Source organism: Malus sylvestris, chromosome 15, assembly GCF_916048215.2.
Source record: "Malus sylvestris chromosome 15, drMalSylv7.2, whole genome shotgun sequence".
NCBI lineage: Eukaryota > Viridiplantae > Streptophyta > Magnoliopsida > Rosales > Rosaceae > Malus > Malus sylvestris.
Genome location: NC_062274.1, coordinates 18,216,857 through 18,230,283, shown reverse-complemented (window position 1 = coordinate 18,230,283; position 13,427 = coordinate 18,216,857). Strand labels below are relative to the sequence as shown.

At 37.4% G+C, this 13,427-nt stretch overlaps 3 protein-coding genes across 3 annotated transcripts; 2 read left to right on the top strand and 1 right to left on the bottom strand.

Annotated features, from left to right (window-relative positions):
• Positions 1-298: 298 nt before the first annotated feature.
• LOC126603220 (protein TIFY 3B-like) lies at positions 299-2,939 on the bottom strand. Its single transcript, XM_050269992.1, has 5 exons — positions 2,666-2,939; positions 1,420-1,522; positions 1,112-1,310; positions 936-993; positions 299-830 (listed from the first exon to the last, which is right to left on the bottom strand). The coding sequence occupies exons 1-5, from the start codon at positions 2,773-2,775 to the stop codon at positions 677-679; spliced, it is 624 nt and encodes a 207-aa protein (XP_050125949.1). The 5' UTR covers positions 2,776-2,939; the 3' UTR covers positions 299-676.
• Positions 2,940-4,370: 1,431 nt separating this feature from the next.
• Positions 4,371-8,455, top strand: LOC126605435 (uncharacterized). The gene is made up of 10 exons (XM_050272839.1): positions 4,371-4,615; positions 5,100-5,156; positions 5,250-5,317; positions 6,436-6,646; positions 6,724-6,824; positions 7,140-7,215; positions 7,311-7,370; positions 7,435-7,485; positions 7,573-7,651; positions 8,228-8,455. Exons 1-10 carry the CDS (start codon positions 4,541-4,543, stop codon positions 8,305-8,307), a joined length of 858 nt encoding a protein of 285 aa, XP_050128796.1. The 5' UTR covers positions 4,371-4,540; the 3' UTR covers positions 8,308-8,455.
• Positions 8,456-10,349: 1,894 nt separating this feature from the next.
• Positions 10,350-11,224, top strand: LOC126601233 (brassinosteroid-responsive RING protein 1-like). Its single transcript, XM_050267914.1, has one exon. It carries the CDS (start codon positions 10,456-10,458, stop codon positions 11,107-11,109), a length of 654 nt encoding a protein of 217 aa, XP_050123871.1. The 5' UTR covers positions 10,350-10,455; the 3' UTR covers positions 11,110-11,224.
• The last annotated feature ends 2,203 nt before the right edge of the window (positions 11,225-13,427 follow it).

Genomic DNA, 13,427 nt, shown 5'->3' with positions numbered 1-13,427 from the left:
CATGTGTTTCCTTCCAGTATTTCCTATTATTCCAGAGTAAAAGAGGCAGTTTGTTGGCTGTGAAAATTGCTTGTGGTTGAATTCTACATTGCCTAACCTCGTGGATAAGAATTTCTTGTTTAGATCGTGGCTGAACCGCTCGAGTGGGGACTCATACAGTACAAGTTCCCACCGGAACTTTAGTTTGAGGTTCAGCCACCGTGCCTAACTCTGCAAATTTGGTTCCAACACTAACTGCCGAATCGAGGTCGATTGATATACATTTCGGGTGCCATAGAATGCAAAGCCAAGACAATGGTGTTCAAACTGGGATTTATTATAACAAGCAGTTTCATGTTCATCACACGACCAAGGGAACACAAATAGTTTGTCATTTGTTATAGTCAAGTCTACAATGTAATATAACGAATACAATCGAACCGCCTCGGCATAAACAGGGGTAACAAGTTCACAAAGTCTTCGTCACCAATCAAACACGGAATTCATCGTTGACCACCAATCTGTCATTCAGGGTTGGTTTTCTGTTTCAATCGACGGATGATGTATACACGCGCGGACCCGATTGCACGAACGGGCAATTTAAACACAACAGTCACTCGTTAAATGTCGTCTTTGCGAAATTACTACACATATGCTGAGACATAAAATAGGATAGAATCATAGAAGTTCAAGCTGGCTAGGCAACCGAACTTGGTTGAGTTTCTTCCTGAACCATGGCAGATTGTTTGAAGCAACCCACACCCGGAGAAGCGTTATTGCTCGGATTAGTTTTTGCGCTGTCGTCCATCGGTGTTGCTGGCGAAGTAGGATATGGACTGTTGCTGACCAACCTGCAAGAATGAACACAGAACAATAAAAACACAGTAATCGATGTGCAAACTTAGATGGCCACGGTGACAAAATGAAAACCCATCACAGGATTTGGAAAGGGGTACCTGTCACGTCGCTTCTCCAGGAAGCGCTGAAGAGAGTGTCTCCTTGCAATGGGAAACCCTGAACCAACAGAAACAATGAAGTGGGAACCATGAAGCCATCATTAATAATCTTGTTAAGGAATTTACAATTATTGCATCGACGTTACTACGTCTTGGGTGAAGTATTGAATTCTTACCAGCTTCCAATTTGCTGGTGGAACTCTTCTGATCAGGGTAGGGCTGGACAACTGGTGAACCAGGAGCAGAAGAGTTTTGCAGTGAGGACGACCCTGTACGAACCAGTGGACTTGGAGGACCGCTTGTCGCAGTATTCTTCACATCACTGGTCTTCTTATCAGCAGCAGCAGCAGCAGCAATAAGCATAAGTTCACGAACCTATTACGCATTTAAGTGCATCAGTACAGAAATACTCAAGTATGTAAATGACAGAGTTAGATGCAAATTGCTTAATGCTTACGTTATTTATGGACAGAAAAGAACCTACCTTTTCTGCAGTAATTGCGTCAAACACACTAACGCTCCCTGCGTAGAAGATGGTAAGCTGAGCCGGAGCAGGACTGGTAATGTTTAGTGCAGATGGTCCTTTCCTGGCACTCAAACATAAAGAACAACGACAAACCAAATTTCATGTGAGCCTAAGAAAGTGCAAGGCAAGGCTAAAAGAACTTTTGACAAGTAGAAGCACTTTTGACTACTTTTGTCAAAAAAAACTTAAAATTGTCTCTAGGTCATTGAAGCTCATTTTAACGAACACTTGAATTTTATAAAAAATTTGATGTTTTTTTGGGGAAGAACTGCCAAGTTGCCAAACCAAGTCGGACGCGCATTTAACTCTTCCAAAAGCAGCCAAGTTCATAAAAGCACTTCTAGCAGATGCGCTTTTGACAGAAGCAAACAAGCCCCAAATCTAGAGTTGCAGTTAAAAGAAACAGAATTACATAATAACCAAATCTGCTATATATTCTGCCTTAATTTCTTGTTTCCAAAACAGAAAGCACCACAAAGATCCAATTTCCTGCCAACCCAAAATTATGAAGCACAGTGGTGGAAAGAAGTTGAGCCTTGCATGACAGCATGAATTCGAACCCATTGGTGGCTATTCTAATACCTAATCTAACAAAGAAGTTGAGCCTTGCATGACAGCATGAATTCGAACCCATCGATGGCTATTTTATTACCTAATCTAACAAAATCTATCGTTTGACAAAAAAATAAAATAAAATTATGAAGCACAAACACAATCTACCAGCATCATAAAACTAACACGCCAGATCAAAAACTAAATCACATTAATTTTTCCAAACTGCTACACAACAAACTAAACAACGTTGGAAAATCCGATGGAAAACAAACATGAACAGTACTACTCTGAAAATTGCAACCGCGGGGGCACACAAATCCAAATTGACCTTATCTAAAACCAGATAATTACAACTAGTGCAGCTGAAATTTCTTGTCTTTTGCAATAAAACCCCCAATAATTCACAAAATAAATATCTTGTTCCAAACCACAGAAACAAAATCCTCCTAAACCCAAATTTCAGTCAAAGATTGACCCTTTCTTTCCAAACCCTTTTCATACCCATAATTCGTAGCGAACCCAAATTCGAAGTCACCCTTCTCGTAGTTTAAATTAATTAGAATATCGCTCGAAACAAAAAAGGGAAGAAAAAAAAACCCAACAAAAATAAGTTTCTAAATTTGCAATTTATTCATAAATTTGAGATCACCTGATGTTCTGCAGATCATCCTCTGTCTGGTTTGGCTTGTTTTGGGCAACCATTTCTTTCTCCATCTCTGAAAGCTTCAGATCACAACCAACTTCTGCTTTTTCCTCCATTTCTTTTTCCTCACAGTTTGTTGCTTGCTTCACAACTTTCACAGAAACTATAGAGAAGCACAAAACAAATCATAAAAAAGGCCGCGTCTTCCGGTGGCCGACTCAACCTCTCTCCCAATTATTAATTAATTTTCACCATGTTTTTTTTAATTTCCCCACGTGTTTAAAGTCCAGATGCTTTCCTACAATTCAAAACGTTAACGACAATGCCCTGGCGTTTGGAGTGTGCTATACGTCGCCGTTGATGTTATCGTGACCACATACGATCGTGTGGTCACAAATATGTTTCTACTTTCTAATGATGTGTATTGATGGGAAATGTTCCCAGTGAGGTTAAATGTGGACCTGATCCGTTAACTAGATTCGATCCTATATGTTAATATTAGTATTTTGGTGAATGTTTAACGAGTTGGGTCGTTAATAACGGGTCACTTTGAGTCAACCCATTAGACCCGTTAACACACGTTAGTTGAGGATGTTTTAGTAATTTTAGTCAAGTCTTAACAACAAAAAATAAACTCTATGCAAAAAAAATAATAATAATAATAATTGTTAACGGGTGACTCGTTAGCTTAACGGGTCGGGTTCGAGTGACCAGTTAGCTTAACAGGTTAGGTTCGGATGACCCCATTAACTTAACGGGTCAGATTGAACCCAACCCAAACCTAATAAACCCGACCTATTTACAGGTCTAGTGAAATGCTTGAATATATTGGGTTATTGCTTTCTTGGGGAAAAATCTTACCCATGTATAAAATGTTATTTACTTGAGATATGCTACGAGATATCTTTTAAAAGTAAAACTCTTTATAGAATTTTCGACATTTCATGTTTTTTTAATAATATTTTATAATATTAACACGAAAAATATGCAAAAAACATGAATTGACAAAAAGTTCATAAAGAGTCTCACACTTTTGAGAGTCTCTTTAGCATTTATTTACTTTGCTTTTTTCTTACTTATTTAACTTGAACATTCACTTTATTATAAACCATCTTAGATTTTGAAATTGACACTTAAAAAAAGTTATTTTAAAGCTAATTTGACTTGCGTTACCTTATCCATCTTGTTAAGAAAAAAAACGGCTAGAGTAAGAAATAGTAAATGCAAATTACAGACGGAATTTAAAAACCTCATTTAAACCAGTCTAATCCGTAGCTTCTTATTCACTAAAAAATTAAAGAAAAAATATCCTCTTTAAGAGTGTAAATGTGTTTTTTACCTAGTGCCAATAACATCATAATGTACTTTTAATGATTTGATTAGAACAATTTGCAGTCAAATCACGTTCTTTATTTAAAAGTTGAATTTTAACTGAAAAAATTAAAAATTATTTTAAGAGCTCTCTAAAAAAAATGATAGTAAGCGTGACGCTTTTAGTCGATCTCATTAATCTCTATCACCTAACAAGAACAAAACAATTTTAATCACATGTTATAATTTGCAAAAGATCAATTATCATTTGAAAATTAATAATGAATCTGCAGATGATCTGCACCGTCCAACACGTTGACTGTACTGGACGGTTGTGATTATTTAACATTTATCTCTCAAATTTAATCCTTTGAAACTAAAGTAAAAGAAAGGAAAAGAAAAAAACCCGGAAGCCAAACTCGGCGGGTAACCCGAAATCTGCCGGGTAAAGAAAAATCCGAGTGAAAAGAAAAATGGAGGTGCTCGGAGCTCGATGGTGGAGGAAGTCATGAAAATTGAAGATTGACTCGGTCTGTATAAAAAATCGATCCACAATTTGCACGCGAGTGAATGGAGCCTCCGTCGTTCCAAGAAGCTCCGCGCTGCGACGTCTGCAAATGCAGCTTTAACGCTTTCAGGCGACGGGTACCCATCTCTCTCTCGACGATTTTTTCTTTTCTTTTAGAAAGTAATGGAATTTGATTAATTTAGGAGTACCCTTTTATTTAATTTCTCTTTCATATCGAATCCAGAAGGATCCCTTTACATAATTTCCACTGCCATGGCTTCCCATGCTTTATTGGGATCTCAAAGTTTAGAGTTTTAGTTAAAATTTTCCCAATTGGGTAAGATCAGAGCTGAAAATTTGATATTTATGCCCATGATGCTTCTTTTATGATGATCTAAAACTGGGATTTTTTTTTTTTTCAATTGGTATTATTGATTGATCATCTTGCTGCAAGATACAACCTTCGAATCCAACTTAAGCATTCAGCATTTCTTGTTTGTGATTGTCACAAGCAACTTTAGAGTTAATGAACCCAAATGCTAATAAGTTATAACTAAAGTTACTATTTTTGGAGTAGTTTATTCAGCGCAGTTGATGCGCTTTAGCTTATGATTTATGCAGCATCATTGCCGGTCTTGTGGGCGGACGTTGTGCCACGAACACTCGGCAAACCAAATGGTGAGTTTGTTTTCCTTAAAGCTTTGTTTATCTTTGCAGCAAAGCTTCCAATTGATGAACTTTTCATTAGTGATCGTGTTTTTGCAATCTCAGGCTTTACCACAGTTTGGCATTTATTCACCCGTTAGAGTTTGCAGTGAATGTTTCAATGACTCCTCTCGGTAAATTACTCCTCATTGAACTTTTTACAATGCACATACTTCTATACATGCTTGTTCAATTGTATATTATATCTGTTTTGGCGTTTTTCATTCATCCTATCCATTATAAATCTAAGGGTAATGCTAGGGAGACTATCTATTTAAACAAAATTTTATAAATTAAATGACGTGGTTGTTGATAATTGGATTATTACTCAAGTGTTGATTAACGTGCTTATTTCCTATTGGTGACATCACATGGTTTGCAAATTTGGTCAAAAAAATTGGTCTACCTAGCATTATTCTAAATATATATTGTCTGTCTGTGATGTTTGTGAGTTCTTGCTGTCACTGCTAGAGTTGATTGATGATGGAAATGACTCACTGGTTGCAGCCTGAAGACTCTTGAAATCCTATTTTTTTAAAACTTAATTGATCTTGTTGAGCTAAGCTTGCAAACAACCAATTTAAGCAGTCGACGACTAGAAATAGAAACTCAAGGGAAGTTGCCACAGATGGCAACTCCCGGTAGAAAGCTACAGTTCGGGTTACATCTCATTGCTTTGGTTCTAAAGGTGGCATTTATTTCTTTCATTAAACATTCAAGGGCTACTGGTCTGTTAAGTAGTTGGTAATAAAATATTACTAAGCCTTCAGAGTTAGCTGTAATGGAATCATGGAAAGGAAATCCCCTTTCAGTGTTTGGGTTTCTCCAGGGGTGATGGTGCTTTAGTGGCAATAATTGGCTAACGAACCTGAAAAGGATCATGCAGGTGTACTCATTTGTATATCATATTTACATATGGAGATTCATGCCATGCCTTCCTCTAGTGTGTGTAGTTGTTCATGTACACTTGTACTTCTTACTCTTTCCTTTTGCCCTACTGCTCAAAAAGTATGCTTCGTGAAGAATGCTGAGCACTTTACAAGCTTCCACCCTATTCCGTGTTCCATTCTGATATTGTTTACTTTCGTAATAATGCCTACATATGCTACCCCACGCCAAACTGCTATGGTTGGGAGTCATCTTCTCCTTTGCTCTTCTTCTCTCAGTTATTTTTCCTTTTATTTTCTTTGAAAAAAAAAAAAAGAAAAATCTTTTCTACCATTAGGTGATTTTGGATTTTGTTTTTGCACAGAACTACCAAAGGTGACGGACAAGCTTCTTCAGATGGAATTGATGGTGTAACAGCTTCAGTTTCTAGATTGGACATTGATGCAGATATAGATCCAAAGGCTGAACCAACTGTACAGTGTCAGCCTGTGTCAGCCATTTCAGACTGCAAGTGTGGAATGCCCTTATGTATTTGTGAAGCGCCAGCACCATCCGTGGATGCAGCTCCCTTGCAGGTATAAATTTTCCATTTCTTTGGACGTTTGTTCTGCACCTTGTATTTGTCTCAAGGTCATATTTTTGTTTGTGGCAGAGCAAAACCATGTCCACCTCTGCTCCTCGACCGACTCCAAAACCGAAGAAGACAGAAACTGCTTTAAAACCCAAAGCTTCCACGTCTAACAGCAAGCAGAGGTTGGTTGCCTCTAGGTTTTTGTTTGCCATATCTGAAACTCCTGGCCTGACGTAATGGATAATATTGATAGTTGAATCTTGATTTACTATGTGATTTCTGTGTGATAAGTTCACAATGTAGACGTGCAGTTCTATTCAGAAATTGTAGCCATTCTATAATGGCCATTCCATCCACTTGTTTCTGTAAACTTTAATTCATTGATGTTGGTAAACAATATTTTTTTTGCATTATGCTTAACTGTGGACTGGCAATGTGGGATGTTGGTGCCAAAGTACACTGTGTATGGTCTGTAATTATTTTTATAAACTTTGCAGTTCTGTCTTCAATCTTGGTCAAGCGAACAACGGAATTTCTGATAAAACCCAGACAGATTATCAAGCCAATGGGGAGGTATAACTTTAAGTTTTCTATTTAGTCACCAAAGGTACAGTCATCCAGAAGAAATTTAGTTGCCTCTAGATTTACTTCTTTATGTGCATTTTTAGGGTATGAGAGAAGCTATAAAGAATAGTGACGTTGCTGCCGTCAAGAAGCTTCTGAGTGAGGTAACAGCTAGAGTAAAATTAATATCTAAAAGGTGGGTTTTATGTAACACTCTCATTTTGGCAGGGTGTTGATGTGAATTACCATGACAAGCAAGGACTTTCTTTGCTACATTTAGTATGTTCTCTCTCTCTCTCTCTGTTGTGTCTGTGCATGTATCAATGGTTCCAGGGCTTATATTTCTTTTTGTGACACTAATGTCAGGCAGCAGTCTTTAATCAAACTGAGATTGTTTTTGCCCTCATGGATGGTGGAGCAAGCCTGGACTACAAGAATGCACAGGGTAATTTTTTTCCCCAGTTTTCTTAGATTTTAATTTGTTGTTGAACTTTATTTTGTAAGGTAGCTAATAAAGATTAACAAGGCATGAGTGGGGAATGTCCTGTCGACATAAATTTTTGTGTTTGAATGGTCGAATTGTGCTTCATTTAGCCTAGTTTGTATCTATCTGGTTGTTCTTTTGGTGAATCTCTCCTATCATCTGCCCAAAAGCTGGGATATGAGAGGTGGTGATAATAAGTGCACTTTGCTTCCCGAATACAAGACACCATCATGAGTTGTCTTACCCCTTGCATAAAGGTGCATGTCTTACCAGCGTGGAGCGTACCCCCTTGGAAGTGGGGTGCATGCAGCGGGTACCTGTTTAGATGAAGTAACATAAATATCAATGTTGTTTTGTAGAGTCATAGATGAAAGAAAAGTAATATAAGTATCAATGTTGTTCTGTTGAGTCATAGATGAACTTTTTCTTTCCCTCACATTTGGATTATAGCCGATAACACTTTAGTAGCTAGTAGGCAACTTTTGCTCACATATTGCATCACTTGGTCACGCTTGACTGGTTCCTTCTTACATACAGGGGAAACACCATTGGACTGTGCTCCCGCCACTCTCCAATACAAAATGCGACAGAAGATGGAAGAAAATAGAAGACCGTGAGGACTGTATTGAGCGATGTATAACCATTTTTAAGATACGTGTGCAAGTCATTTGTTTCCGCTCGAGAAGTTTTTTTGACAAACTACCTGATGGGTTTCTGTTATATATTGTTATATATGATACGCCTGGCAAAGGGCACAATGCTACATTTTTGGAGTGTCAAGAGATCTCTCCGATGGCATCGGAAATATCAACTTCTGTTTGTGATAGGGGAGGGGGGGATCACACTAACCTGGGTATTGATGCGAATTATGCAATAAAGTTTTTGCGGCTATGGTATTTGGTATTTGCTGAATCATATGGCATCATAAACTTTGCTCAACTTTTTCTTTGGTAAATGGCTTTAGTCAACTTTTATTGTGACTTGTGAGGATGGAAGCAATAAAGCAACGATCATATGTGGGGTGCATTCTTATCGCTAATTGCAGTGAAAAGTAAAGGGGAATTTGGAAGAACTGTTGTACCTTGGTGGAATGCGACTAGGATATGGTGCATCAAAGGTGGTAATCAAACATGCAAATTGCAAAGAGTCATGCTCACGTATCATGAAAAAGCTATTTATCATAAGAAAAAATGTATCCACTTGTGTATTCTTGAATTTCAATAGTAGATTGTAAATGACACAAGAAATCGATATGACAAAGCGATTGTCAGCTACGATGTACGTGAATCTCATTACGCATTAACAGATGTGTGATTGATAGTTCATGTCGTTGACGTAAGTGAGTATTAAAATGCATCGATAGACGACTGTCATATGTGTCATCGATGTTAATTGCACACACAAGCACTTGTATGGTTGCCAATGGTCAATCTAATTGGGTTTATAGATTTGGGTCTCATAATCTATCAACCACTAGTGATCATGGACGTACATGTGAGTGACTATTAATAATTGTCAACTATTGATGTAAGTTGATTTTACAATGCATCAATGGCTAACAGACAACCATGTAGATGTCAAATACTAAAGTTTGAGTGATTGTCAGTCGTTAATATAAGTGCAGGCCCTTTATCCAAAGGTATTCCCATTTTAGGTCAAAATGGGAACCAATTATGGGACCATTCCACATCGAACTTCAACAATCTGATCTATCTATTTTTTAAGTTGCACTTTACAAATCATTCTTGCAAAATATTAGTCAAATTGAAAATATTTGAGGCATCTGAATGAATTCAAAGAAATCGAACAGCACTATGTTTTAACAAACATTAAAATTTCATTATGACAATCAAATGAGGACTTACAAAATAAACGGTTTGAATCATTCAAGTTCACTGTATAATGAGTCCCACAACTTGTTTCCAATTTTTAGGAACGGGATCCCCTTCGGACCCAAAGGAATTGAGTCCAATAATCAAATGATTCGAACCATTGAAATTCAATCAAACTGCTACAATTTTTATAACTTTTAGAGGGCAACCCTGTTTGTATCCGTTGGATCAAATTTCAATGACTCGGATCATTTGATGATAGAGTTCAATTTATTTGGATCCGGAGGGAATCCGGTTCCCAATTTTTAAAACATAGAAATCCTTTCGAATTAAGACATTGATATAAGTGAATTAAAAGTAAAATTCCCTTTTAATAAAGGTTCTGATATAAGTGAATTTCACAACAGATCAATGAGTTGACACTTGCCTACCCATCTTATCACACAATTGGTCATCAAAGCAGGTATATAAACAAGGGGCGAAATTAAAAGAAAAAAAAAAGGGAAAAAAGTTAGTTGTAATCTTATGATCAGATCCACATGCTTTACCTTTAATGATGATGCATTACAAAACCTATATTTTAATTCCACCTACCTAATCTTTCTAATTAATCAACAAAACCAAACATAATCCAACCTATTTAAAACCAATGAGCCACCGACCTTTCCAACTGACTCAGAAACGCACAAATCAATCCCCCAATAACGAATCAAACGACAACGGTGACCAGTCAGCCAGTCGGTCACAAAGCATAAAAGCAAACGGGACCCCACACGCATCATCCTTCCACTTCACAACACACAAACCCACCTCTTTATAAAGCAGCTGGATGCCATTGAGCACTTCCCCTTTTCCTCCTCCCTCCTCCTCCCTCCTCCTCCTCTGCTTTTCTTCTCTTCTTCCTCTGCTTGCTCTGCATTTTTCTTCCTTCCTATGGTTTCTTCGCTGCTCGGATTTGATCCGATGGGTTTCTTCGTCTTCGACGACTCGTCCTCGTCTGGCTTGATACTTAGCCACGTACTGTACAAAGCGGCATTTGTAATTGCTTTGATGAGATGGGTTGTGTTCTGGGTGCTCAGATTCAGACAAACACTCTCCTCCTCCTCCGCTTCCTCCACCGCCGAGGAGGGTTTTGATTTCCTACCGGCGGAGTACGATAAAGAATCGTGCTCCTCTTCTTCCTCCGCTTCTACCCAACTGATCAGAGACTGTCTGATTCAGACCACCTTCGGAGAAATCACAGAGCGGAGAGGGAATTACGGAAGCAACGGCGGCGGCGACCGCGACACGTGCGCGGTGTGCTTGAGCCAGCTGGAGATGGGGGACGAGGTGAGGGAGATGCGGAACTGCTGCCACGTGTTCCACACCGAGTGCATTGACAGGTGGCTCGAGTACAATGATGATCATCGTCAGCACCACCATCATGATAATCATGATGAGGATAATCACAAGACTTGCCCGCTCTGCAGGACTCCATTGCTGACGCCATCGCAGATACAGAGCCTGAGCTGGGATCACAGCAGATCGCAGCCCAGCTGGGCCGTTGAGAGACTGCTCTACCTTTTTGGGGATGATCTGGAGTTTTGATTTGTAAAAGTATAATTTTACATTATAGAGCCATTTTGGTTGAGCGAGGTGTTACTGTGTAAATTGTGATTCTTGATTAGTCCAAATTAATAAATAAATAGATATTTGTGAATTATATTATGAGTTAAGTCAGTTGGTCGAGTTAAAAATACTAATATGGAATAAAAAATACTAATACGGAATCAATAGTGGGTTAACATGTATTTCTTGATTATTTGGTGACTAGGAAAACATATTTGTTGAAGTTACATAGCTATATTGGAAGAGTATTAATCAAATTTATAAACATGTCAATTTATAAAATGTTCATTAGTAAATTGTTAATCTCACAACTTCAAAATACTTAATCGCACAACTCAAAGTCTCAAACTTTATTCTCTTTAACTCAAAGTGCTTGATTTTTAAATTCATGAATTCAATGCTACTCCCTAAAGTCACGCTAAAAGAAAAGAAAAAAAAAATCATAAGGCTCGTAGAGCATGTAACAATTTTTTTAGTAAATATAACATTATATGTATGCGGTTTGGTTTGATTAGTCGATGATTTTTAAAAATTAAAATCATACTGATCTTTGTGAGTTTGTTCATGTGAATCAAATTGACAAAAAAAAAAAAAAAAACAAGAATCAAACCATTTGGTTTAGCTAACTCTCCTATATAATTATATCATTGTATTTAAAAAGGGAATTTAACAAAAAGCTCTCGGTACTGTTCACTTTAACGAAAAACCATATTTTTACACTAAAAAGTCAATCATGATACTATTCACTTTACATTTTATTTTGTTCTTATCGTTAAAACTCAAAGTTTTCAAGTCATTTTCATTAGTTTTTCTATTTAAAAAACTAACCTTTTACAATTAAAAAATAACTAAAGTCTAGCACATTGGCAAAATTATTATAAACTAGTATTTCAATTTGGCAAGGGAAAACATTGGGCTCGTTTGACGTTGGGAGAGCTTGCCCCCTGAATGGGATCCGACCTGGCTTAAGGGATTAGTCATCGTCTATGTGCGGAGAATACAATGGATTCATCCAAAAAGTGCTATTCACGCACTTATTTTTATAATGAGTGCATTGACGAGTGATAGTGTGATTTTAGTCATTCAAAAGCATTCCAAACGAACCTATTATTTTTTTTATAATTGAAATACTATTCATGTGTTGTAAACAGTAGGTATGTTTTCCCACATGTATACAGTAAAGATTTATATGCTAAATAATAAGTTTTTGTAAGTTTTCAAGGTAGTTGGTATATAAATAGAGCACTACGAGTGTTCAAAACACACAGATACAAAAGCAATAAAAGAAGAAAGATAAGTTAGAATATTTTCTGCATTCTCCTATTTCTCTTTTACCTGCAATCATTCTGTTATAGTTAATAAACAAAACAGTGTGATACATTACATCCGTTTTGCTCTCGCTCTTAGTAAATGTTATTTCTCTAACTTTTGCCTATTTATAACACGTTATCAGCACGACTCTCTAACCCTAAAACATTTCTCATTTCTCTTCGCCGAAAGAAAAAAATGTTTCCTTCAAGGATTTTACTGTTCTTGTGACGACCTGTCCCTAATTTTCATATGTAATTTCTCCCCAAGTATGTAATTTGACGATTATGCCCTTATTGGCAAGTGACCTAGATGTATTCTTATCACTTTCATTTTATTTCTCGCTATCACATTTAAATTGTACACGCTAGTATGAGTCGGCGTAGACTTTTAAAATGTAAAAATATCTACTTTGGATATATTTTGATTTCCTTTTACTGTAGGGAATCTAAAATCCTATCCTTTGGATTCCCTTTTTTATCGTACTCGTGCATCCCCTCCATTATTCATCCAACCAATCCCATACACTCTAGCAACCAATCACATCCCATCTTCTCCCTCGTTTCTGTCCACCAATCAGAATCCAAGAGAAAGGAAAAAAAAAATGAAACTTTCTCTCCCTCCCGTATACTCCATCTTCTCTGCAACGCCATGAATGAGCTTCAAAGCTCGTAGATTGAACTCACAAATTACACCATTGTGCTCATCTCAGTCCCACGATCACAATCATGTCCTTGAAATCTGGTTTAGACGAGTTTTGAGTCACCAACTCAGAAGGTCCGACTCGATGAGTCTCGATTCTACGATTTTCAGACCATTCACGGCTTAGGTAAGCCTCGAGAAACCCTTAGAGCCTTCATTTCAATTCTATGGGTTGATATTGATCTCTTGTTCGTGTTTTGAATGTATGATTTTACCTAGAAAACTCGAGAAGAAGAATCTGCACGTTTCTAAGTCAAGGACCGAGATCATTTGGTCACTTTCAACCC

Coding starts and splice junctions, on each gene's coding strand:
- LOC126601233 (XM_050267914.1), top strand. CDS start 10,456: ATGGTTTCTTCGCTGCTCGGATTTGATCCGATGGGTTTCTTCGTCTTC.
- LOC126603220 (XM_050269992.1), bottom strand. CDS start 2,775: ATGGAGGAAAAAGCAGAAGTTGGTTGTGATCTGAAGCTTTCAGAGATG. Junction 1,311..1,419: donor ACGCAATTACTGCAGAAAAG/GTAGGTTCTTTT, acceptor AATGCGTAATAG/GTTCGTGAACTTATGCTTAT. Junction 994..1,111: donor CACCAGCAAATTGGAAGCTG/GTAAGAATTCAA, acceptor CTGTTGGTTCAG/GGTTTCCCATTGCAAGGAGA.
- LOC126605435 (XM_050272839.1), top strand. CDS start 4,541: ATGGAGCCTCCGTCGTTCCAAGAAGCTCCGCGCTGCGACGTCTGCAAA. Junction 5,157..5,249: donor AACACTCGGCAAACCAAATG/GTGAGTTTGTTT, acceptor TTGCAATCTCAG/GCTTTACCACAGTTTGGCAT. Junction 7,652..8,227: donor GGACTACAAGAATGCACAGG/GTAATTTTTTTC, acceptor TCTTACATACAG/GGGAAACACCATTGGACTGT.